At 61.4% G+C, this 25999-nt stretch overlaps 1 protein-coding gene across 1 annotated transcript in view; it reads left to right on the plus strand.

The window, feature by feature from the left end:
• The first annotated feature begins 19904 nt into the window (after positions 1-19904).
• Positions 19905-25999, plus strand: part of GPC1 (glypican 1) — a 29228-nt gene continuing 23133 nt past the window's right edge. The window contains exon 1 of the mRNA XM_026491193.4: positions 19905-20293. Coding sequence (XP_026346978.2) covers positions 20128-20293 — 166 coding nt within the window. The 5' untranslated portion in view covers positions 19905-20127. The remainder of the gene's footprint in view (positions 20294-25999) is intronic.

The following is a 25999-nucleotide window of genomic DNA, read 5'->3' on the forward strand; positions in this document are numbered from 1 at the left end:
GCCAGGGTGGGGGTCCCTCAGGCAAGCCCCGTGGTCAGGCAGAGGCTCCACCCGCAGGGGCAGATTCGGCCCCTCCCGGCCCAGGGACCCTCCATGGGACAGGCGGACAGACCAGGGCTAGGGAGGATGGAGTCTCCGCAGATAAGCCCCTTCCCCCGCGGCGTCCCCCAAGAGCAGGCGGAGCCTCCTGGGCTGGCAGACGGTGCCCACCCGCCCCGCCAAAGCCTGCCCCAGGCCCTCTCTGCCCTGACACCAACACCCACAGACTCTGGCCCCAGGGATGGTCTGAGCTGTGTGCCCGCCCCCGCCGTGTCTGCCCAGAGATTCCTGCCTGTCCCCCTCCCCAGGCGGAGTCCAGGGGGCTGGGCTCCGAGTCCCAGTGTGGGCTCCCTTTCTCCTCTCATCAAACTCACGGCAGCCTGGGTCCCACTGTCCACTGCCTGCTATCCTCGCACCCCGGCTCAGGGTCCTGCCCTCTGGCCTCCAGCTGCTGGCAAGCCACCTGCCTCCCTGCCTCTGGTTCTCGGTGATTCCTTTTTGCTCCGTGTCCTCACTGAGCAGGCCCCCACCCCCTGCCCCCGTACTCTGGCCCAAAGGAGCTTGACTCTAGACCCAAGAGCCTTTCTGCAAAGCTGGGGACCCCCTGGCTGGGCCCAGAGCTCCAGCTGCCCACCTGGGTGACGTCTCCAGGAGCACGGACCCCAGACCCCGGACCCTTCAGAGTCCACACTCCCTCATGCCCCACCAACTGTGACCCTCCCCTCTTCTGGAACTCCCCCAGCCGAGGCCTCAGTGTGGCATCCTCACATCCCCCCGAGCCCACCAGAGCCTCTCCTTTATGACCTCTTCTCCTGTCCACCCTGTGGGCTCCTCACAGCCTCCCTGAAGGCCTCTCTACTCACACAACGGCCCCCTGGGTCCACCCACTGTCCTGGGTCCACTCAGGGTCCCAGCCTCCTTTACGGCCACTCCAGTGCCTGGTCCCCGAGGAGATGTGAGTCCTGGACTCTGGCTTGGACGCTGTGCACGTGCCCTGGGGGGAGGAGAGGCCAGGGGCAGAATCCCCCCTGGGGCAGAGCTTGGGGGAGACGGGGACATAGCGCTGGGAGGTGTGAAGCCTGGCTGGGAGTGGATCTGAGCGTTCGGGACAGAACTGTGGCAGATGAGTCCTGCTGTGATTTCCTTTGCTCTGCTGTTAAGTTCTTTCTACGGTGTCGTGCCGTCACGCGTGTGGTGCATCCTGGGCCCTCGGGAGCTCTGCTTTGACCTGAAATGACTGCTCCGTGCACCATTTTTCAAGTGAAAGTTTGAAAGTTACGCCCCACACACAAAGTCAAGGAGACCCTGCATAACAGAAGTGAGATGTGGAAACAATCCAACATATTAAAGGCTTGAACCTTCAGGAGCAGATTTACAAAACGTTGCATTAGTTTCTGATGTGATCTTTTACTATGAAAATGCTCTTTTCTATCAGATCCTGTGTTTTACGTCTTCACATGGTAAGCAAGATTCACACTGGCTGTGCACAGTTATTAACGTTTGCTCTTCCAGCCACGACAGGGAGCCACGGGGTCCTGAGCTGGGGAGACAGCCCTGACGGACTGAAATCCAACAGCGTCAGGTCCCCCTGGGGACCCAAGACCTGCACAGTGTCCCCTCCCGCACGTAGCAGGCCCATCACAGAAAATGACGGACGTTTTCACACAGTCCTAAGGGCTGAGTGGGGGCTGGGGTGGCAGCATGGAAGGCCAGGAGTCCAGACACAGGGGAGCTTGCTTTCAGGGACCACGCCTGCCCCAGGCCTGGCTGAATCCTGGGGGCAATGCAGGGGGCTTGGAAGAGCCTCTGTGTGGCTCAGGGCATGCAGCAGCAGGGGTCTGCGGGGACAGGAAGACCAGGGTTAGCCACCCGTGCCCTGAGGCCGCCTGATGCCGGGCAGGTGTCCCTGCGGTGGGGACATGGACCCACCTGCATTTGGGGCACCGAGGATGAGGGCAGGGTTGCTGCCTTGGGGAGTGGGGGTGGGGGTGCCTATAAAGCCTGCACTGAGGACCATTGGCGGGGGAGCAGGAGGCCCAGCATGGCCTGTCTTGTGTCTGGGGTTTAGGGAATAGGATCTAGCCGGCCGAAGGTCAGTTTGGACAAACGCACTGTGGTATGTAACGTGCCCGCCTCGGGGGCGGCGGGGTGAAGGGTCTACGGAAGCTCTCCTGTCCGTCTACAATTACTTCAAAATAAAGAGTTTTTAAGAACCCCAAGAGGTGAGCAGCAGCTTCCACAGCTATTTGCTTCGCCCACCCTCCAGTGCGGGGAAGGGGACGGACACGGCTCTGCGAGCAGACCCCTGCCGCTCCGCCTGACCTCCACCGTAAGAACAGCAGGGACTAAGCGATAACGGCGAGAACACTCACATCTCAGCTCAGACAGACGCTCCGACTGGCACAGAGCCCCTGCGCCCAGGGAAGGCCCGGCGCTCCCACGACGGGGAACACGACAGCCCTGGAGCAGGGAGACCCCCTGCTCCGCTCCCGAGGAAAGAACTGGACGAAATCGCTCGGCAGCCGCCCTGACACGCCACCCGGAGTGACGTGACGTGTCTCCGAGGATGCGGGGAGGCAGGGAGTGTCCGTCAGTGAAAGCCTCCAGGGGATAATTTAGGCCCTAGGCCAAAAGTACCCCCGCCTTGTCAGGAAGGACCCTTAGCTGGACCTCAACGTCTGAGAAATGACTTGAGGACAAGACCGTGTCCATCAGCACAGGCAGGTCCCAGAGCGCGTGCGCACGTGCAGGACACGCAGGGAGATGCAGGGAAGCGAGAAAAGCACAGGACGTATTAAGTTAAAAACCCATGGGTAGAGCAGTGTGAACAGCGCACCCCCCTGGGATCCCAGAGAGGAGGAGAACAGGACACGTGTGTGCGCACGGGAAGTGTGCACCTCAGTTACGGAGGTGGTAGCTCGGCCAACGCAGGACATCCCCCCGGAGCCTTCCCTGCAAACGCTGGGGGCCGCCTGGGCAGGAAGGAGACTGCTCTGTACACGCTTAGCGTCTCCAAATCCCGACCCAGGGATTTCTTATTCACCCAGAAGCAACAGCTGGTTGGAAACGTTCTGAAATCGTCAGCAGCTGCTGGGGAGGCCAGGGCTCCAGCCCAAGAGTCCTTCAGGGTTCACAGCATGTGGCACAGAGCAGGCGTCATTAATGCGGAGTGGATGAATGAATGAATGAATGAGTGGCCTCACCCTGAAGGTGAGCACCACAGGGGCCTCTGCAGCCTTGTCCTACCCCCATCCCCAGGGGGTAAGGATAGCTGCCTACAGGCTTTGGTGTTCAGTGCGAACTGAGCCCCAGGACGAGTCCTCTGCGCCAGGGAGAGGTTGTCTGGACACATCCTGGGACTTCCGGCACCTCCACCTGTCCCTTTCCCTCTCTGCTCAGCCCCATCACTGTGTTCTCATCAGGGTGGCTGCCCCCAGGGTCGGGTGGGGCGAGGGTCCCAGTCCGCTCCTGGGCAGAGCCCTGCACAGGCCTGGGGGCAGTGCCCACCAAACCCTCCACCCATCCTGAGGTCCAGGTGAGTAGAGACACCTACAGATGAGTCCCCAGTGCTCTGGAGCCAGGGTGTCCCCAGGGCAGAGGTCAGTGTTATGTGTCCACTCGGCTAGGCCGTAGACCCCAGGGACTCAACCAAACACTAATCTAGGAGACACTTTGTAGATGAGGTGAGCATCCGTAGTCAGCTGACCTCACTAACAGGCATGACACCCATGGCGGGTGGGCCTCCAAGAATCTCCTAGCGTATGTGTAAATGTCCTCCTGGCTTCACCTCTCTGAGCCCTAAGGGACACAGTGGGATGGAGGGCTGGGGTGTGGGGGCCCCTTCCCTGCACCAGCCCAAGGAGCTTCAGCCTGGTCCATTTTTTAGATCAAGGTGGGGGTCTCTGTAAGTTATTCTTTTAATTAAGCATTTCCTGCTAAAAATAAAGTTTGCAAGCGACCGATGGAGCCAAGCCTCATCAACGCCCAGAAGAGGGTACTGTGGTGGAGGGAGGAGGAGGCCCAGCTGGTCAAGGGCAAAGCCAAGGGAAGCCGGGGCGCTGCTCCAGCCCCCAGCCTCCTGTGTGGCTGCAGCTCAGCCCGTCCCTGTGCTGTCGACCACGTGGGGAATGGAGCTGGCCTGTGCCGCAGGCAGGGATGGGACAGAGACTTGGCAGGGAGCCCCCTGCAGCCATGCCTGGCAGCCCGGCTCCTCTCCCTGCAGCCATCCCTGGCACGCAGCCCCAGCTCTGTCATCAATCACCCAGGGTGGATGGAGCCTCACTCCTGGAAGATTCCAGAATGGTCTGCTTCCATGGTTCCCTTTCCTTCTCACAAAGTGGGGGAAGGGGCTGGGGTCAGGGAGCCGGTGGCCTCTTCTTTCTCTGACCTGCAGAGACTTGGGGTGGGGCTCCAGGTCATTTTCCCGAGGCTGAGCCCCCACACTCGGCCCCCGTCGTGCATTCGGGACCCTCAGGGGGGCGGGTTGGCTGTGGTGACCCTGAGGACCTGGGGCATGCTGTCCGCCTGCTGCAAGGTGGCAGAACCAGGCACTCCATGCGGAGCGCTGGAAGACACAGCAACCCCACACCAGAGACCCAGACACCCAGGCCCTCTGGAGCCCCAGCACACATGCCCTGAGGGGTCAGCCCTCACTTCCAGGGAAACCAGTGGAGGGAGGCCCTCAGAACTGGTTTGGGTGACCCGGGGCGAGCCAGGGAATTGCGCGGTCTGGGGGCTGCAGAGGAAGCCAGGCTGGGCTCCGACAGCTCCCCCCACGCCCTGCCAGGCATCCCGGGGCAGGCCTATGCAGTGGTGAACTTGGCCTTGCCCTGACCGAGGTCTGCCCTCAGCTTTGGGAGGTGCTCTCTGAACCCTGGGAACACCCAGCCTGGTAGGAGTGCCTTTGTTCACCTGGGGGCCTCAGGCGCGCCACACAGTGACCATGTACTTTCGGGTGGGGGTCTTTGGGTCATGCGGTGTCAGTTGACTTCAGAAGGGGCTGGAGACTGAGGTCAGCTACTTGCACGACCTGTCCATCGATCAATGATTCGTGCCTGTTCCATGGAGCACTGGGGCCCAAGGACAGACTCGGGACGGGCGCCCCGTCGGCATGCTCCTTGTGCACTGACACACGTCAATGCTGGGAGGGCACGCTGTGCCGGGGCCACGCGAGGACAGGGAAGCTTCTTGCGCACAGTGTGTCCTGAGCTCTGCCCCGCGCCTCTCCCCATGGCTGTGCCTTTCCCTGAGCACGAGCTCTGGTGGGTTCTGAGCAGCTTTCTAGTCAATCATAGGACTTGCCAGTGGTCCTAGGGACCACGAACTGGTCACTGGTGTCAGAGTGAGGGCGTCTTGCGTGGACCGTTCCCTGCAACCTGTATCCGGTGAACCCTGGGCCTCGCCCCCTCCGCTGGACCCCCACCTGGGAGAGCGCCAGACATCTGGGGGGCTGGGGTCATCCACTTGCTCCTCTGAATCCGAGTGACTGTGTTCTCGGGTGGGGGGAGTGGGAGAGGGCGTCTGGGGACATCTGACTGAGCGCTGGCCATCGCCATCCAGGACCGGGTTTCCTTCGCTGGAGAACGGCTCAGGGCAGGCGCTGGGGTGGAGCCCTACCTCGGCCAAGTCCCAGGGCCATGCTGCGGTCACAATGGGGGGCCGGCCCCCGGCTCCACCTCCTCCCCGTGGCCAGGCTCAGCTTCAGGGCCATCTGCGCAGACCTTGAATTTCAAGCAGAATCAAAGTCTTTTTAGAGTTTGGGCAAAAAATCTTGTGATTTTTTTTTTTCAAAGAGTTTGGGCTTGGCAAGTCCCAAGCTGTACTGTGCCAAGCGCTCCTTCCTCCTATAATTTAAAGGAGAAAAAAAACAAAAAACAAAACCACTGTACATTTCAAGGGAAACTCAGTCTGTGGGCCACCGATCCTGCCCCAGTCATCAAACTCTCGGTTTGGGGAATCTGCTCCATGTCGAATGGACTCCTGGAGCCCCCTCCCAGCTTGGTGATTTCCTGTTTTATTTTATTTTCATCTGTCTCTGAGGTGCTGCCCCTGCAGGGCGTTAGGAGCCAGCCCAGGCCGCAGGTCGCCAGGTGGGGCTTGCCGAGGACCTTGCCCCAGGACCGGTGACCGAGAGCGGTCCACACCCCAGCCTGCGTGGGGATCCTGGGCTCTGAGGCCTGCCCCCGCCCCCCACCCTGCCATCCACTGCAGAGCTCAGGAATGCACCAGCCACTTGCCTGAGCCCCCCGGTGTGCCGGGACAGACACAGACTAGCCGACACCACCCACACACCCGAAAGACCCAAGCAGGATCTGCTCAGTATTTTGGGGACACTTAGGGAGGGGCTGTCTTACTGCTGTGGGGGCTGAGGAGGGAGCATGAAGAAGGCCTTGGGGTCTCGGCCAGTGCTGGACCTGAGTCCTGCCTCATGAGAAGTCCCCCGGAAAATGGGGTGAAGGACGAAGGATGGAGGATGGTCTCCTGCATGAGCAGGCGCCAGGCATCGGGGCTCTGGAGAGGCCAAGATCCCGGGCTGGGCTCTCAGGACAGGCAGGCAGGAGCCCCAAGAGACAGACATCTGGCCAGGAGGTTACGAGGCTCCTCCCTGAGGCCCCACGTCCTGCATTAGTGTGTTTTCTGTGGCCTTCACTGGAAGATGGGACCGGACCTTGCAGGCCCCATGCCGCCTGCAGATGGGCCCACATCCCTGGGTCACGACAAGCCACAAGCCCATTCACAGAGTGAGGAGACAAGCGTGCACAACTTTGAGCAGTGGTTCCTGCTCGGATTAAGGGGAGAGCATCCTCATACCCTCCACGTAGCCCACTCCGCAGATTACCCAGTGAGCAGAAGCCTGTCGGGCACACCAAGCCCCCAAGAGCTGTGCCCAGAGCGGCCCCCGGGGCCTCATGAGGTGTGGCTACCTCTGTCCTCCAGTCTTCAGGTAGCACTTAGCTGTGCTCCTCCAGGTACTTCCCAGTGACCAGCTGTATAAAGATGGGGGAGAAGGGGCTGCAGGCCCCGAGCAGGAGCCCTTCTCCTGAGCAGGTGGAATCCCTACTGGACACCCCCTGCCCATTTCGGGGTCACCCTGGAAAGGCCAGGACAGCATGCTCCCATGGCAGGACGGTGCTGTCAAGAGCATGCGTGATGCTGACTGAAGCTAAGAGGCCACAGGAAGCCCAGAAAGAGGATGGGAGGCAGCCGGCTCCACAGAGAACTTGCCAGACTTCGGGACATACAGGACCAGCAGCTGGCTACAGTAGGCCAGGCCGACAGGGGCCGTCAGTCACACCCTGGCCGAACAGCAGCCAGGGTGAGACAAGGGACGTTGCCACTGATGCCCACTGGGTCCCTCCCACCCATGGACACAGGGACATGGACACCTGCCCCAAGCCCGGGGGGCCCCCAAGCAGAAGTCAGCCAGACCGTCAGAACTGAAAGGCTTGGAGGCTGACTGTAGCAAACCACAGCCAGGACGCTGTTCAAGATACTTCTGCTCCAGGGCGCCTGGGGGCTCCGTCGGTGAAGCATCTGCCTTGGCTCAGGTCACGATCTCAGGGTCCTGGGATCGAGCCCCGCGTCTGCCCTGCTCAGCAAGAAATCTGCTTCTCCTTCTCCTGCTCCCCCTGCTTGTCGGGTTTAATCCTGGAATGCAGGGATGGTTCAGCATCAGAGACTCTGGAAATACAATTCACGGCAGTGAGAAGAGAGAAGAGAAATGATACGATCATCAAAACAGATGTGGAAAAACTCCATGTCTTCCCTACAAAATTTTAAATACAAACCTCTTAGCAAGGAAAGCACAGAAGGAAACTTCCCTGAGCTGATAAAGATTTCTTCTAGAAACCTTCAGCCAACATCATATGAGTGGTAAAGGTTTAAAAAGAAGTCAAGAGGGAAAAACAAGTGTCCTCATGATTGTCAGTATTTTAAAATATTTCATCATCCACCAATATTTTACTGGAGATCCCAGTCGAGATAATAATTGGTTAAAAAAGAAAGAAAAGACAGAAATATTTGGAAATTAAAAGATCAAGTTCTGGCTAATTGTGGGTGCTACCAATAACTCAGGAGACAGCCAACTGAAATCCTCCTAAAACTAGTCAGTTCATCAGGCCGCTCGGCTGGCCGAGTCCGCGGAGCGAGCACCTCCTGATTTGGGGCCATGAGTTCAAACCCCGTGGTGGGCATGGAGCCGACTTAAAGAAAAGAATTAGTTGGGTGATCCAGTCAGGTTGGGAGAGCAGCGTTCAACAGTCACCACCTGTCCTGAACACGGCAATGACTCTTGGAAATACGTTGTCAAAAATACTGCTCCTAGCCGCCAAAAGCATCTAAAAATAAATCCAGAAATTTTAACGTCTAGATGAGGAAAAGCATAAAACCTTACTGAAGAGCAATAAAAAAAGTGAATAAAAAGAGAAATTTGAAGTACATAGAATTCTCAATTTTGAGGGGGAAAAATCAGTTCTCCTAAGCACTTATCTGCAAATTCAGGGCAATTCTCATCTGTTATTTATAGGATTTGATGGGTTGAACCCAAAGTTCTTGTGGAGAAGAACATTTGAATGACTAGGCAAGAAATTTTCAAAGTTAAGGAATATACGTCCTGTAAAACTACCGTGTTCAAGTCAGAGGGGCCTCAGCCCAGACAGAAACATACAGAGAAACCAAGGATGAGAGCCCAGAAATAGATCTGTGTATGTTGGAATCGAATTTACTGGCATCTCATCCGGGGAGGAGGGGAGGGTCTGCAGCACGGATTCCAGGCAAGAGCCCGATCTTTAATCCGTAAAGAGCTCCTCCAAAATCAATACGACAAAGAGCAGCCCTGAAGGTGGGAAACGGTGGCACGCTTGAGCAGACAGGCCTCTGGTGGAAGGAACACACTCCACGTCCCCGTCCTCGGAGCACGTGCGCAGAGCGCCCCCGAGACAGCACCTCTCGCCTCCGGGGGGCAAACAAGCACCTCCATGAACAGGTCCTTCCCCGACCTAGTCGCTTTGGAGGCCAGCGGGGCCATATCTGTTCAGACTATTCCGATGCACAGCCCGGAGCCCAGCAGACACGCTTCAGAGCATCCACCCTGCAGAGATGGGGCGCGTGCTCGCAGAAAGCCACCGGTGCGGCTTTACTGTCACTTTGGGTGAGGCACCAACACTCGGGATCAGAGGCGTGCTTTCACCGAGGGAAAACGCAGCCGTTCTGCAGAAGGTTGGCAACGCATTGCCAATGCCGAGGTCAGTAGGTACAGATGCGGAGAGACCCCCCGGACTTCCGGTGTAGTTAAAAACAAAAACAAAAACAAAAAAACTGCACAACAATACGCCTGATCAACCTGAACAGCTGTGGCCACGTGAGGACCCAGAGAACGTTCTAGAAGGCCATGCCTGCCGTGTTAACAACCTCAATCGCTCTGGATGGAGGGTGGGATTTGAGAGTGTGAACAGGGGCTTTCTTTTTGTTTTTATTATTCATGTACTTCTGAATTTGGAAATTTTTTTTCATAATCACATAGACATGCATTACTAGAGTTTCGGGGTTTGTTGGGTTTTCTTAGGTTTTTAGAAAACTTTAAATTCTGGTTTGTTGGTCACACAAACCACATGTGGCTGAGAGCAGCCGTCTTGGGCCACTTGGGCCTCCTCCTCCCCCAGCGCCTCCACCCTCTCCGACAGGGGCTGCGGCCAGTGCGCCCCGTCCCCAAGGCCCTGCCGGCTGACCCCCTGATGGGGCAGCCCCCCACGGGTTCAGATCAGGCGTGTTGACGTGAAAGCCCCAGGGCGCCAAGCCCTCCTGCCAATCTGCACGTGGGACGTCACTGCAGGCGCCCCGTGTCACTCTGGGTGTTCCTGAGCCCTGGAGGGGGACAGGGCCTGCAGGTGAGGTCTCTATGTGCTGTGCGACCTCAATTAAATCGCAATGCCCAATTCCGAATGGCTCGAGGGTGCAGCTGTAGACTTGGGCATTTTTCGAGAATAGCTCCTTCTGGAAAATCTGCGGGCAGGGTGGGAAGGAGCCCGAGGCCAGAGGAAGTGGGCCCGGGGCTGGGGGTCTTCCTGAGGCAGTGAGAGGGCAGAAAGCTTGCTGGCTGGTGATCCACTTCTCTGTTAGAAGCTGGACACTTCTGTGCTTCCCACTCAAGCCTCATTCTGAACCCGGCCCTGAGGGGTGTGTCTCACCCGCAGAGGAGAGGCTCTGGGGGCCGTAAGCAGTGTTCGTGGTAGGCACAAATCCTGGGGCCGGCTGTCGGCGGGGACCAGGGCACGGGGCAGATATCCAGTACTCCGCTCACGTGCTGAGGTGAAGCTGAGTCCAGCCTGCGCAAAGGTGACTGCCCCCACCGCCCCAGCCCCCACTGGGGTTCCTGAGCTCAGGAGCCAGAGGTGGGGACAGGGAAGGGGCTCGGCAGGGTGCAGCCATACTCCCCGGGGGCCCTGCCTGGGCTGGGCAGCTGGCTTGCAGGGGAGATGAACAGAGTGACCGATGCCTAGGCCAGCTCCTCTCCAGCACTCCTGGCTGTGTGTGGCCGGCGACCTCTCTGTGCTGGTGAGCAACACGGGGAGCCAGCATGGGGAAGCCTCTCTGGCAATTTGACATTGCGAGGGCGTGGCGTACGAGTGTTGCAAAGGTGGCAACTCACGGGTTGCGGATGGGAAACGACAAGCACGACCCTAGAACCCCGGGCCCTCGCCTCCGAGTTCGAGAAGTTCAGCTCTTCCCAGGAACTTCCTCTCCCCCTACCCCAGCCCCTCCCGAGGGACCCTGCAGAGGCACCTGCCATCCCGGCAACCCCAGGCTTCCTGGGACACACTCCGGCGTCGCAGTGACAAGTGCAGTCCCACCGGGACCTGAAGCTACAGTGAGGACCCCCGACAGGCTGCTCTTTCTCCCGTAACTCCGCGTCCCAGGCTGTCTGTGTTCTGGAAGGCACTCCTCAGGACCTCGGCAAGAATATCAGTGCCCCACCGGGCTTTAAGAATTAATCCAGTTTAGGGGCACCTGGGTGGCGCAGTCGTGAAGCGTCTGCCTTCGGCTCAGGCGTGATCCCGGCGTTCTGGGATCGAGCCCCACATCAGGCTCCTCCACTAGGAGCCTGCTTCTTCCTCTCCCACTCCCCCTGCTATGTTCCCTCTCTCGCTGGCTGTCTCTGTCAAGTAAATAAATAAAATCTTAAAAAAAAAAAAAAGAATTAATCCAGTTTGCACCCAAGACAACCCAGTTTTGTTTTGCTTTGTTTTGTTATTAAGGTAAAATCCACATAACATGAAACTAACCATTTTAAAATGTACGAGCCCGCGCATTGAGTGCCTTCTCAGCGCTGTGCAGTCAGCACCCCTGTCCGGTAGTAAAACATTTTCATCCCCGGGGGTGCCAGGGGGCTCCGTCGGTGCAGCAGACGTCTGCCTTCGGCTCAGGTCATGATCTCGGGGTCCTGGGATCCAGCCCCACATGGGGCACCCTGCTCACCTCCCTCTCCTCCCCGCTCGTGCTCTCTCTCTCTCTCTGAAATAAATAAAAAATAAATAATTTAAAAAAACATTTCGCCCCCCAAAAAAGAAAGCCTTTACCCATTCGCGGTTGCTCCTTGCTTCACTGTTGCCCAATCCCAGGCCTCACTCAGCTGCCTCCCTCGTCTGCGGATTGCCCTGCTCCGACCTTTCCCGTAAGCGGCATGACACCACGTGGCTTTTGTGTCTGTCTTCTTCCCTGAGCCTAGCACTTTCAAGGTTCACTCATGCTGCGGCGTGTGTCAGAACTTGGCTCCTTTTTGGGGCTGAATACTACTCCGTTGTGTGGCTGGACCACACTTGGCTCATCTTTTCACTAGTCGAGGGGCGTGCGGTTGTTTCCGGTGTCTGACGACCATGAGTCATGCCGCCGTGAACATTCGTGCACCAGTTTTTGTCTGAACCTGTGTCCATTTCTGCGGGTATATACGCAGGAGAGGACTAGTTAGATCAAACGATAACTCTATGTTTCACGTCTCAAGGAACCACCAAACTGTCTCCCACCGTGGCTGCCCCATTCCCCGTTCCCGCCAGCAGTGCGCGAGGAGGCCAGACCCCCCACATCCCGGCCAGCACGGCTTCCCACCTGATCCTCGCCGTCCTAGCAGGGATCACGTGGCATCTCACCGTGGACTCGAGTTATCCCGGCGGAGCCTCTTTTCATGTGCTGTTGACCAATTACATCTTTTCTTTGGCAAAACATCTGCTCCAGTGCTCTGCGGGTTCTCCGGAGGAACGTTTGCCCTCATGTGGCTGAGCCGTGCGGGCCGCTCCAGGTCCTGAGTACGAGGTCTCAATCGGGGATGTGATCCGCACACATTCTCTCCGCGCGGGCTGTCTTTTCACTCTCTCCATGCCCAGCAGGTTTCAATGTTGACAGTCCGATTTCTCTGGTTTTTTCTTGGCTGCCTGTGCTTTGGTGTCGTAGCTGAGAAACTGTGGCCAAGTCCAAGGCCGCGAAGATTCCCCCCAGTGTTTTCTTCTGAGAGTTTTTATAATTTTGGCTCTTCCGTGCAGGTTTCTGATCCATTTCGAGTTCATTTTTGTGTGTGGTGTGAGGTAGGGGCCCAGCATCATCTGTGGAAAGGACTATTCCTTTTCTCGTAGGATGGTCTTGGCACCCTTGTCGAGAATCCGCTGGCCGTAGATATAGCAGGGCTTGTTTCTGACCTGCCGCTCTAGTCCATTGGTCTATAGGTTTAGCTTTAGGCCAGAATCATGCTGTTTTGACTTACTCTGTAGTGACGCAGTAAGTTTTACATTGGGGAGTATAAGCCTCTTGGTTTTACTGGGTTTTTTAATAAGATTATTTGGCTACTCAGGGAACAACCTTGCTTTGTACCCATTTTTCCTATAAGAACATGGAGGCAGAGGCGGCAGGAGACTGCGCGTCGTGCCAGGGTGGCTCAGCCAGGCCCCAGCGGTGCTAGAGGGAATGACAGGCATGGGCCCCAGGGAGGGTAAGAGCACCGCGTCCGTAGGGTCAGGAGCAGCTGGACGCACTGCCCGACCCTGGCTTCACCCTCCCCTGGCTGACACCCGCAGTGTGCCTCCTCGGGAAGCCCTCTACCTGCCAGAGAGCCACCCAGGCTCCCTGCAAGGCCAGCGCCCAAGGCTGAGGGCGCGGGGGGCGGGGGGGGCAGCACCCCAGCTCCCTCCTCCAGTTCTGGCCCCTCCCTGGCCAGACCAGGCTCGGCCCTGGGGAGCACTTCGGTCAGGGGCCCCCAAGAAGGGTGAGCTGCCCTGTCTGTCCCCTTCTCTGGAACACCTTTGCCAGGCCCTCACTGAAGGGTGGGCTCTGAGCATCGACACCACTGACTGCTGCTAGGAGGGGCTGCTTGCCTCCACTGCCTACTCCTCCCCAGCGAGGGTGGGCCATGGCCGTATCCTGCTCCCCTAGAGCTGACTGGGGCTGGAGACTTGGGCCGAGCTGACCCAACAGGCCACCTTCCGGCCACAGGCTGTGCTCACAGCCCTTCCCTCAGCATCTCGGCTGTGCCTGTTTCCAGCTCTGTGCCTCCTTCATCCGTGGACATGTCCTGCTGTACTTTGGGGACCCACAGCTCCTGTGAGCAGTGCCAGGGGCCCGAACCTTCCTGAACCTTTGGTTGCACCAACCCGGCCAGACCATCCCCACCCTCTCCCCTGCCTCTGAGACCAGCAGCCTGCTCCTGTCTTGAAAAGACCCTCACATCCTGCAGGCCTCAGGGGTCCCACTTGTCTGCTTCAGTCCTATGTCCCTGGGGTGGGGTTTTTGGGTCAGCATCAGGTGTCCCCTCCCACCAGCAGGATTTTACTGCTGCACAGAGAAACACACAGGCAGACCTGGCATTTTCCATCAACTGGCCATGGGGGCTGGAACCTTCTCTCAGCCCCACCTGCCAAGGGAGCAAGACCCTGCTCCTTGGGCTCTGGCAGGGCCCCTCTTCGAAGAAGGATCTTCCTGGGGAGTCCCCAGATCTCCTCCCCACACCGAGGCCCTGCCCTGCGCCAGCCAGCTTCTTCACATGGTGCTTCACAGGCTGTTCTGAGCGTCGTGTGGCCCGAGATAGGCCTGTGTCCTCCTCAGCCAGGTGGGCAGACCCCTGTCCCCGCTCAGGAGCCTCAGGCAAGGCCACGGGAGCCATCTCCTCACCCCCACCCGCCCCTGGGGCTCCCGGCCCCAGATGGGGGGATGGATGTGGGCCTTACTGCTCTCAGCTCCTCTGGGGCTGGTGGACCAGGGCTCCCCACCGTGACTTCCTCGCACTCTCCGGCAGCCTCCCTGGGGAAGACCCTGGGAATGACAGCCCCGCATCCCAGGGCACCTCCATCAGGAGGAGCAAAGATCGGGAAGGGGGGTCTGTTCCTTAAGCACAGTTCGGTGGCCATGTGGCCTTATGGAGTCACCACATCTCTTGTGTTTTGGCACCTTGGCCCGCAAGGTGAGCCCAGGTCCCACACCTGCAGGATCTCAGAAAGCACTTGGGGGTGAGGCATGAGGTCACGTCTGTGGACACCGTGGGGAGCGTGGGGAGCGTGGAGAGACGCTCTCCAGATGCCAAGGCAGAGGATTTCCCAGCAGACCCAGGTGCTGCTGGGAGCCCTGCCAGGCCAGCAGGCAGGGGGTGCGTGGCTGCCTCAGAGACCTGTCCCATGCCCGGCACCTGGGGCAGCATCTAGCCAGACCCAGCTGACCCAGTTTTAAGCAATGGCACGGCTTCGGAAGAGCAAGGTGGTAGCTTGTTTTAGATGCTGATTTGTTCCTTTTTAAAAATGGCAAGCGGAAACCAGGCTCTCTTCCGGCCTCATGGTGGACTTCTGGTTGTCATGGTGTGGGCAGAACGGTGCCCAGAGCCTGGGCCGCCCCTGTCCTCAGTCACCTCACCCAGAGAGCCGTCCTCCACTGGGCTCCCAGAGGGCAACCTGACCTCATCTGCGCCCTGGAAACCGCTCTTTGTCTTGGGGACTGAGCATGCCCTGAGGACAGGCCTGCCCACACCCTGGTAAGGGTGATAAAGGGACAGTGGGTGGCCTCACACAGCAAAGAGTGACTCCCCTCCCCCCTCCACCGAGGTCTCAGGAGCCACATCTGCGGGACACAGAGCCCCTCAGCTCCAAACCTCCAGCCTGGCCCGAGATCAGGAGAAGGTTCAGGGGTAATCCCGAGATGTCTGGGGAATGCTGAAGAGTTTGGTTTGGTTTAATGGACCCGTCAGGTCAGCCGTGAGGCCGGGAGAGGGCCAGGCCCCGACGCAGAGCAGTGAAGAGCTCTCTGGCTTTACTCGGGGCTTTTGATGGAAGCCGGCCTGACCGTGCAGACGGAGAAGCTGCAGAGGCCCGGGACCAGAGGCACAGGGAAGGGAGAGCTCAGCCCAGCAGGAAAGCAGCAAGCTTCCAGAGCTCTGGCGCCCAAGGGGCCGTGCACACGTTTCTGTGCGCCAGGCACATGGGTGCTGTGTCCCAACATGTCAGCCTGTGCCTGGGCGCCCCAGGTCCGGGCTTCCCCCTGCCTCCAGGAGACAGGGAGAGGAAGGCAGCCCAGGGAAGACCACACCGGGACCCAGGCCAGAGCTGAGTGTGTGGGCCATGTCCTGTAGCTGGCTGTGTGCTCAGACCTGAGAAACCACCCCCAGCTGCTCCTCCCTGAGGCGCGGTCCCACTGCCGCCGCCCCGTGTGGGTGACCAAGCCTGCACTGCCATGGGCTTCCCCTCCCCTGGCCATGGTGAGAGAGGCATGCCCAGACTTCTGGCGGATCAAAACGCCTGCTGAGCCCAGCGGGCTGCCAAGGAGCTTCGCCTTGAAATCCACTGCCCCCAGCAGGGATTTGGGGAGAGGCGGGGTTGGGTACAGATAGGACCACCTTTGCAGAATAATGGCACCCAGATTTTCTGTGTCCTGCAAACTCCCCCCGGCCCCTGCCGCAAGGGGCAGCCTGCCAGGCTTGGGGAGCAAGGGTGCTGTGCAGCTAAAACTTAGAGCCTAGCTTCTCTGGAGTGGGCATTGGGCCTAGGCTTGGGGGGCAGGGGGGAGGAGAGGTAGATGGAATGGAACTTCCAGAGTCCCACTGCGCGTCCAGCAGAGCCAGCCCAAGGCTGCCTTTCAGAGACTTCACACTGGAGCAGTCGCTGGGAGTGGTCTTGGGCCCAGGTCCTTCCTAAGGACAAGAGAACAGTTCAATGAACGGATGTGAGACACTCACAGCATTTTCCCCAAGTGTCACCATCCAGAGGCAGGGCAGTGAAGGCCAGAGGGCAGCTCCCCTCCTGTCTCTAAGGTTCTGCAGAGCCTCAGAGAGCTGTTGTCCATTAGAGACTCTGAGAGCCATTGCAGAAAGCCCTGCCTGGCCAGCCTCGCCCAGGCCCAGCGTCACACCCTGTCCATCAGCCATGCCCTGCACTGCCCACTTCCTCCACCAGGCTGCCCCTCTGGGGTCCCCAGTGTCCTGCAGAGCTGCAGGGACCGTGTGTCCTCCACTCTGGCCCAGAGCATCACAGCACCTCCCGGGACCCCCGTGGCTCACCGTGTTACGGCCCAGGCACCCCCGCCCTGTGCCCCCTGACCCCACGCATCTTATTGGCAGCAGGACTCAGCCCTTGTCAGGGACACAGCTGGCAGTGACATTCTGAGCAGGCACACACGGCTGGAAGGGACCTTAACTGTTCGATCTATTTGGAAACTTGCTTTCAGGGTTACCAAAAGTCACCGCGAGGCCCAACAGAAAAAGAACCCTGTCGCCTCCCAGCAGCAGCGTTTCTGTGGGAGAGGTGGGGGCCACCAGGCCCAGCGTCTTAGATCGGCCCTCCTCTGAGCAGTCGGGCCCGCATGCCTGGGCTCCTCCTGGCCAGAGGCAGGAAGCAGAAGTCAGAAGGACCCTGAGCCGTGGCACGTGCCCTGCAGGACTCAAGTCCTGAAGAGGAAATGTGGGGGAGTCCACACGCCCCCCTCTGCGACGACTCTAAATGGCTCCTTTCTTCCCAGCTCCTCACTTGGTGTCAGCAAAAGGGCACAGCCAGTGTCTGTCACACGCCGCTGGCTCAAGGACAGGGCACTTTCCGGTTTTACGAGCATGGCTCACTCGCACCTCCCATCTGTGCGGCCGTGTGTGCGCCCTCACGGCGGAATGGCCAGCACCCAAAGCAGGAAGGGGTGGTCCCATCCCCGTGGCTGGGGCAAGGGGCACACACAGGGAGGGCTCTGTCAGCCCCGCACCCCCACCCCCAGAGCTTCCCCTGCCGAACCCCCCAACTCGCCCTGCGGCTCCTGTCCAGCCGATGGAGGCCGCGGGTGACGGCCTAGGGAGCTGGCGAACAGGGTGAAACAGACCTGGCAGGCTCAGATGGGCCCTCCCCAGTGTGACCCAGCCCTGCTCCCGACGCCCCCAGCTGCTTGTGACAAGCCGTGCCCTGGCCCGGCTGACGTGTCCTGTAGTGTCCTAGACTGGCACGAAATCTGAACGTCCGGGGCCACAGTGGCAGGCAAGGCAGCCGACCAAGGCAGCCTGGGTCTCGGGAATAGCACTTGGGGCTGCTGCCCCGGGGCGTGGGATGGCGCTCTCGCCTTCACAGCACCAGAGCTCATGTCTGTAAAACTGAAGTACGCCCCTTGGGTGGAGGAGCGAGGAATGCGCTGTGGGCCAGACAACCGGAGAGAAAAGATGGCCAGGCATCCTCCTCCCCGTCTGCCCCTGCCACACCCGCCCCCACATCTGGCAGCCTTCAGCGGAGCCAGCAGTGACCACCTAGCCGCCACGCGTCTGCTGCAGCCTTGCGGTGGCCCCCTGCGCGTGGCCTCCCTGCTCCTTGTCATCAAGGCTCTCTGGCAGGTGCAGCCGCATCACAGCCAGGAGGACCACCCCACCTGCTGCCCACCCTGGCCACGTGTCAACCCCACAGAGAGGCTCTCATCACAGTTCTTCTCCTTGCCCCCCAGGACTACCGCAGTGAATCAGTGACCTCGCAGGGAGAGGGAAGGATTTCTCTGGGGGATGGAGCCATGGTACACCTAGCAGGTGCCCTAGCAGGGCCATCCTGGAAATCTGCCACGTAAGCGTGGCCCATGGACATTCCGGCCACACTGCTATCTGAAGACCCGGAAATGTACTGGACATCAACCCCTCTCTGAGGAATTTCCCAGTCTGGCTGGATTAAGAGGTGGCAATAGTGATCACCGTAACAACAAGACCCTCAGGCAGGTTTAAGCCCCAGTCCAGGCTCCCGCCTGACCTGGAAGCACGCGGCTGTGGCCGGAGGTGAGCTCCTACAGAGAGGGCCTGGGCCAGTGCTCCTAACCCTCCCAGGGGTGGCCCGAAACAGGCAGGCATGCGGTGGGTGTGGCGGGGGGAGGTGTCCAGACAGCTGTGCCAGGCGAAGGCAAGAAGGAGTAGGCCTGTGTGTGTGTGTGCATGCTGTATGGGGGAAGAGGGGCGGGGGGGGGTCTGTGAGTCCCCAGCATGATGAGGCAGCAGGTGCGTGGGGAGGGCAGGAGGTCTGTACACTTGGGTTGGGTCCCCACAGCCTCCCTCCATACAATGACTCAGTGTCTCTGGGTGAAGGGAGCAGCCTTCTCTGGGCAGCAGGGCAGGAGACCCCAGCCCCCTTCTGGGGCTGCTGAGTCAATTGCTCAGGGAGGCAGGGGAGGGATGGAGCTCCCCCCTCCCTTCCCCGGCCACAGGGCTGATGTGCCTGCAGGCAGGGGTTGGGAGGTGTGGGCTGCAGGGGGGGTGCTGCTCCCTGCAGGGAGGTCCCGGCACTCAGTGCCACTCGGTGGTCATCTCAGGGGGGCACCACCAAGAAGGCTGACTTACTTGCTTTCCTCTCATTTCTGCCAGTTAGGCATCTGGGTTCATGGCCTCATGGCCTGCTGGTCTTTAAGGCCTTTGCCCACATGGCAGTAGGGAGAGCAAGAGGCTAGGGGAGGGGTGCAGCAGCTGGGGAAGAAAGAAAAGGAGAAGCACTCCAGACACCAGCGCCCTCAGCTTCTTACCTCCCTTGCCACAGACCACTACCCTGCACCCTCTGCTCATCTGGCCTGCACCCTCTGCTCATCCCCCGGGCTACCGGACCTGTCGTTGGCCCCAGGAGGGTACCTGCCACCGCCCAGCGACCCAAGCCAGTAGAGATGTCCTGCCTCGGTCACATTTGTTTCTCCAGGACCCACGCGGAGGGACCAAAAACAATCTCCAATAACTAAGTCCTCGGATACCTCTCTACATGGCTGAGAAAGGGTGGGGTCTAGTCTCCCAGCTAGTTTCCAGTGCACAGCCTCCCATCCGCCCTCACAAAAATCTCAGGTGTGAGCTGGAGCCGCGGGAGAGGCGACTGAAGTGGACGTAGGGGGCGAGGGGCTGGTAAAGGGGTGCAGGCGAGAAGGGGGACCGGCGCGCAGAGGGGAAGGAGGCGCTGCGGGAGCTGCCGCGCGGGGCGCGCTGCCAGGGTGCAGGGAGGCAGGGCGGGAGCGAGGGAGGTGGAGATGGGAGGGATGCCGATTTCGGCTGGGGGCGGGGAAGCCCCTGATAGGCGCGCGGAAGGCCTGATGTCACGTCCGGCGGGGGAAGCCCTGCCTCAGCACCCCCGCCCCCGCCCCCACAGGTGGTGCCGCCGCCCCGGGCGCTGGGCGTGGGGGACCCGCCCTCAGGGACCCCGACACGGCTCGCGCGCTCCCCGGCAACCCCACCTCCCTCGGGCTGTCCGCAGCTCTGCGCGAGCCAGTGGGCCCATTCCCGGGGGGAGCCGGAGGAGCGCCCCGCGTCGCGCCCCGGGCCGCGCAGCTCCCCGCCCCTCCCGCTCCGCGCGCCCCGCCCCTGCTCGCCCCGCCCCGCCCCCTCCCCGGCAGCCTAGGGGCCGGGCCGGCGGCAGGGGAGGCGCCGAGCCGGGACTGCGCGCTTGCCAGCCGCGCTCTGTGCCGCCCGACCGAGCGGCAGGACCTCGCGCCCCGCGCGCCCCGCGCCGCCGGCTTTTGTTGTCGCCGCCGCCTGCGGACCGCGAGCCGCACGCGCCGGGACCTCGGCTCTGCCATTAGCGGGCGGGGGCTGCGCGGCCCCGGGCGGGATCCGAGAGAGGCGCGGGCGGGCGGCCGGGGCGCCCCGGCCCCGCCATGGAGCTGCGGGCCCGAGGCTGGTGGCTGCTTTGCGCGGCCGCCGCGCTGGCCGCCTGCGCCCGTGGGGACCCTGCCAGCAAGAGCCGGAGCTGCAGCGAAGTCCGCCAGATCTACGGGGCCAAGGGCTTCAGCCTGAGCGACGTGCCCCAGGCGGAGATCTCGGGTAAGTGAGGGCGCGGCACCGGGGGCCCCGGACCCCGGCGTGCCCGGGTCTCTCCGGCGTTCTCCTGCTCTCCCCTGGTCTGCCCTGCGCCCGTAACGAGCCGCCTGTACCGCCCCCCCTCGTCTGCAACCCCTCGGGCCCTCGCCTCCGAGTGCCGCCCAGGTCTTCTGCGCTCCGTTCGGCCGCCCCCCAGCCCCCGGCACGCACACCGGTCCCTTCCCCGCGGAGCTCTCCCCTTGGGGCTGTGGGCTGGGCCGACCCGGGCGGGGAGCGTCCTCCAGGGCCACAGCTAGAGCTGGGCGTCTTCGGCCATTGGCTCGGCCCAGCGCGGTGGCTGGGCGGGAGTCCGAGCCCCGGGGCGCGCTGCGCTGACTGCGGGGCTGGCTGTCCGGGCGCAGCTGAGGGCGGCGCGGGCTGGGGACTCGCAGCTGGCTGTCCGGGCCTCTCCGGGAGCCGCCCCGTGTCGGGCCTGAGGATTCCTATGGGATCCCCAGCAGCGGCAGCCTAGGTGGGTTCAATTAGAGGCCCCCCGTTCCCGGCGGGAGTGGGGCCCCTGCGAGGTAGGGTTCAAGCTGTGCGACCCCGGGGTGGGGGCGAGGCGCGACCTCTGCCACCTCGAGCGGGAATACCAGTAAGCAAGAATTCCTGCCCAGGGAACTTGTACTCGCTGGCCCGCCGGCCTGGCACTCTGGGCTGCCTCTGGCGGGGAGTCGGAGCTGCAGGTGGTCGGCGCCTTGGATTCCGCCCAGGGGCCATGTCTTTTCTTTGTAAGAGCATGGACCCTCCCAGGCATCCTCAGGCCTGCAGCTGCCCGCAGTCCTGCCCACCCCCTCCCTACAAGCCTCTGAGGAGCTTTGGAGCCAGTAAATGTGAGGGTGGGGGTGGAGTACAGTGTCCTAAGGACCACCCAGACCCCCAGGCTCCTCAAACTGCAAATGTGTGGGGAAGTCTGTGCGAGGTGCCTGGGACGGACGCAGCGGACAGCAGCAGAGCAGACCAGATTCCTCTAGGGAGGGGATTTCTCCCAAACTAGGGGGAGGTGTGTGCGAGTAAGAGCTCTGCTCCAGTGGTGACATGGGGGACAGGGAATGACCACGGCCACAGGAATTCTGAATGACAGAGGTGTGGATCAGTATGAGGCCCATGGCCCGGCCTTGCTGGGAGTAGGAGGAAGGCAGCCAGGTTCTGGCCCCCTGGCCCCTGGAAGGTCAGGCACACAGAGGGCTGCCTTGAGAAATCCTTTGACGATACCTGCCCCCCCGCCCCCCCAAGGACCTCAAAGCAGGCCTTCTTGTGTCTCCCTCTGCTCAGAGTTCCTGTCACTGTCAGGACTGCCTGTCCGGTCAGGCTTGATGGGCGTGCCTAGGTGCCTGGGGCCACCTCAGGGCCCTCTGCCCCCCACTGCCCCTCCTCCACACAAACAGAGCAACCTTTGCCTGGGTATCCCTGGCCTTCCCACTGGATCCTGCCCCAGGCCTGGATCTCAGGGTCCACTGAACAGCTGCCTCCACCCAGCCCCAGATCTTGGATAGAAGCCTTCGCCTGTGCCTCTCCTGGTATCCACTCCCACTTGGCCATTGTGTCCTTAGGGACCATCCTAAACTTACTCAAATCCACAGGCCTCTGCCCTGGTTAGGCCAGAGAGACAAAGTGGCAGAGTTTGGGCAGCTGGCAAGGGCCGTGAGAGGGTGGGGCAACGGGATGTGGAGCTGGGGCTGAGCCGGGGGCCGAGTCTTGTTCCCCCTTCAGTTGGGATGCGGTGGATTAGGGACCCAGGACGATCAGAGTGCATCTCAGTCTGTGAGTGTGATGGGTGTCGATGGGGTGCTGTCTGTCTGTCCCGCTGGTGGAGGGTGGCTATCCGGCAGCTGTCCCAGCATCCCGCTGCCCGGGGCTTCAGGTGCCGCCCTCCTCCGGCCTGGATTGCCAGTACTGCGCTCTGGGCAGTCACCACCCTCCCAGCCAGGGCCCCTTGCTCCCGTGCCCCAAGGCTTCTCCAGCCTAGGGCCAAGGGCTTCTTCAGAGGAGCTCCTCCCCTGACCCCCTGTGGCTAAAGCCCCCATGAGTACTGGAACTCCCGAGGGCCCTACAGGGCCCAGGCACTGAGACGAGTGCCCTCGCCACGTGGAGCAAAGGATACAGAGCGACCTCCCAGGGCAGCAGCAAGCCCAGTGTCCCCTCCTGTTGCGACTGGGCCTGGCCTCTGTGGGCCAGGCGCCCTCTGGTGGCCCTGTGCCGCACGCACCTCTCAGGGATCCCTGGCTTGGGTCTCCTCTCCTAGGGGCTTGGCTGCCAGACTTCTCCGGTGCAGGGCCTTGGGGTCACCGCCTGGTGTGAACGCACCCTGACTCAGCTGGCCCAGGCCACGGCGGGGGGGGGGGGGGGGTTGGGGAGCGGCTGGGAGGCGAGGAGATGGCCCTGGGTCTGCGGGCGGTGTTTACAGCCTCTGTGGGGGGACCAGAAATGACAGCAGGCTTGTGAGAGCGAGGAAAGTTAGGGCCCATAGGGCTCCCATTCCGGCCTTCCTGTGATGTTTTTAGACGGCCGTGCCTGGCACTGGGTGACGGTAGCTGTCGTCATTTTACAGGTGAGGAAGCAGGCCTAGGGGATTCGCAGCCCGGTAAGGCCGCTGGCGAGCCCTCCCTCAGGCCAGAGTGCTTCGGAGAAAGTGGGGGCCACGAGTCCAAGCTCGCCCAGGGTCCCGCTCCTGGGTGCTGGGCAAAGGCAGAGCCCTGTGCTGAATCACACACGCCGCCTGGGGCTGGCGGGGTTCCGCCCCCGCCTGCCAGCTTGCTTCTGGTTCCCGATGTTTCTCAGCACCGCCCCGGTCTCCCAACACTCCAGTGATTTCCCTCGTACACCTCTGACCCTTCCTGGGGTGCTGGGGCCAGGGACCGCCTCTGTGCGTTCCTCTGCTATAGCCGCAGAAGCTGGCCCGGCTCCCGTCGCCAAGGCGGTTCTCAGTCAGCACTGCTGGGGACCCACACGTGTCCTGCGCTCTGCTGAGCCACGCAGGGTGGGCAGGGGGACAAAGGGCTTGGGCAGAGGAGGAGGGGTCTAGAGGTCCAGCACTGGGGCTTGGAGGTCAGAGGGGGCTGTCTGTGCAATGAGAACCGGTTGGCTGAGGCCCAGCTGCCAGCAAGGGTGGGTACCAGCCTGCCGTGGAAGTCCCAGCAGGGACGCCCCCAGGCCCATCAGCAGAAACCGTTGCTTCTGTGTGCCGGCTCTGACTGTGTGGGTGGTGAGAGATTCTGGGGCAGGGCCCTCGGAAGCCCTGGCCCTGCCCCCCACACCCCGGAAATGGCCATCCTGGCTGGGCCCAAAAGCACCCACCCAGCATCTGTCCCTGAGCTGTGGTCTGTGGGGCTCTCACAAGCCGCCTGGCTCATGGCCTGTGTACCCTGTGTACCCCGTTCGGAAGACAGAAGCACCTGTGTGTCTGGCCTGGGTCCCCAGGCGGTCCTCAGTCCCCAGTTGTGCCGCCGCTCTGTCCCTCCACCGTTCGAGGACCTATGGTTTCATCATCCCCAGCTTTGAGACGGGGGGAGGCAAGTGGAGGGGAGGCCCAAGGGAGCCAGGATTCGGCAGGGCCACCTGCATGATGCAACGGTCTGAGCACCTTGCTGGACACGTTGCCACACTCCTGTGAGAGGAGGGACGTCCTCCCTGAGCCTTGGTTCAGATGACAGTCCTGCTGCACCAGCTTCCCTCCCCGCGTGGCCTCTCTGTGCCTCTGCTTCTTCACATGCGACGGAGGAATAATCACAAGCCCCCTGAAGGTTCCCAGGAGGGGCGCCAGCACCAGGAACTGCCTGGTGGCCCCGGGGCATGTTCTCCCCCCTTGCCCCACCCCAAGGTCTCTGTGGGGCCGTGGAGACCCCCTGGGTCAGCGGCATCCAGTGCTTCAGAGCCCTTATGAGGACCCAGATTCGGTGCCCATCTCTTCCCGTTACTGTCTGCTTGACGCATCAGATGACAAAGGGTGTTTGTAGACCTGACTTGCAGATGAGTAAACCGAGGCCCAGGGAAGCTATGTAACTTTGCTCAGCGCACATAGGCCACGTGGAGCTCTAGGGACTGCAGCGCAGTCTGTTGGCCCCAAAACCTGTGGCATTCACTGCTGCCCAGTCCTGGGCTCTGAGTTTTCTGGAGGCCTCGAGCCCTTCTAGTCCAGAGGCCTGGATCAGGAATACGAGGTCAGGCCGTGCTGGACACCAGCTGCCTTGTCTGGTTGCCTCCCCAGGCCCTGGCTCCATTTCTCAGGCCAGCTTAGAACTTTTGTTAACCAGAACCCCTCCTGAGCCTTTGATCTGGCCTCCCTGCCTCCGTCAGGACAGGGCGTAGCTGGGCCTTGTCCTCTGCCCGCTCCTCCAGGCCTGTCTGGTGAAGGCCAGCTCTTCAGTGGGCCTCGGGGCCTGCTGCTCCTACCTTGCTAAACGGGCCGTTCCCAGGCACCAGGGCGTGAATTAGGTGACCCTGGGTGTACGCAGGATGGCTCGGCGGTGTGATGTTGGCCAGTGCAAGGAGCAGCCAGCGTGTCCCCAGCCCCATGCTGGCCCAGGTCCCCCAGGAGTCACAGACAAATGCCTGATCCAAGGGCGAGTGAGCCTAGGAGACAGGAGATGTCGGTCTAGTTCCATGCCGGCCCTCGTGAGGAACAGTGTAAGCCTGAGCTTGGCGGGCCTTCGGGGCCACAGAGGCCTCCTGGGAGAGGGACTGGGGACACACTGGCCTGACCGCAGGCCAGGCTTCAGAGCCAGGAGGAGAGCACAGTTGGCTGGTGTGAGTGTGTCCACGCTCATGCTGGGATATCCACGCCCACAGGCACGGGTGTCCACCTGGCCAGCCCTGGATAGGAGACAGGCCAGGAGAGGGGCTCACCCCAGGCCACCGGGCGTCAGTTCGGGCATGGGACCGGCATCCACCACTCCCGGGCCTGGACATGCCTGGGCAGCGGGAGGCTGGGCACCTCTCTCGTAACCCAGACTGTTCTTCCCAGGACCTGGCTTGGTTCAGTGTGGTTTCACACCAAGACTCCCAACTCGCGTCAGGGGCCTGGAGGAACTGGACCCCGCTGCTGAGTTCAGCCCTTGCCCGGCCACTGTCTCCTTGCTGGCGCCATCCCTGATCACGTGTGGCTGTTGGCACAGCCCTGTGGGGTCAGCTCACTGCCCACATCTGGGAGAAGAAACGGGCCCAGGAACGGGGGGGCTCCAGCCCGAGGCCACCCACCCTGGAGCCCAGCTCCTCGATGCCATGGCGGCTGGCTGCCTTTCCTGCCGGTGTTGTCTAGATGCAGGCCCGGGCAGGTGCCCCGAGCTGCCGGAAGTCTCCTGGGGGTGGGGTGGCACAGATAGGGGGATGTTTCCTCCCACCCCAGACCTTACCCCCCCCTTCCCAGGTGGGAACACACAGCAGTCAGGGGAAAGGTGAGGGCGGGCATGGCCTCCCAGCTGTGTCTTATGCACTGTGGGCAGGGCCCAGGCCGCCGGCCTCTTCGACTGTCTTCAGACAGGCTATGGATGCCGGGGAAGCTCTGGGTGGGAGGGGTGTGCATGTGCTCTCCCAGCAGGAATCCTAGAATCCTGGGTGGGTCTAGGAGCCCCCGAGGGGGCTCATCCCATCCCCTCATCTGCCCGTGGCCTTGGGGTCACTTCCCACGAGCTCCTGGCTGGCTTACCTTCCTGGCACACACCCCTCCCCCAC

Source organism: Ursus arctos, unplaced genomic scaffold (assembly GCF_023065955.2).
Source record: "Ursus arctos isolate Adak ecotype North America unplaced genomic scaffold, UrsArc2.0 scaffold_1, whole genome shotgun sequence".
Lineage (NCBI taxonomy): Eukaryota > Metazoa > Chordata > Mammalia > Carnivora > Ursidae > Ursus > Ursus arctos.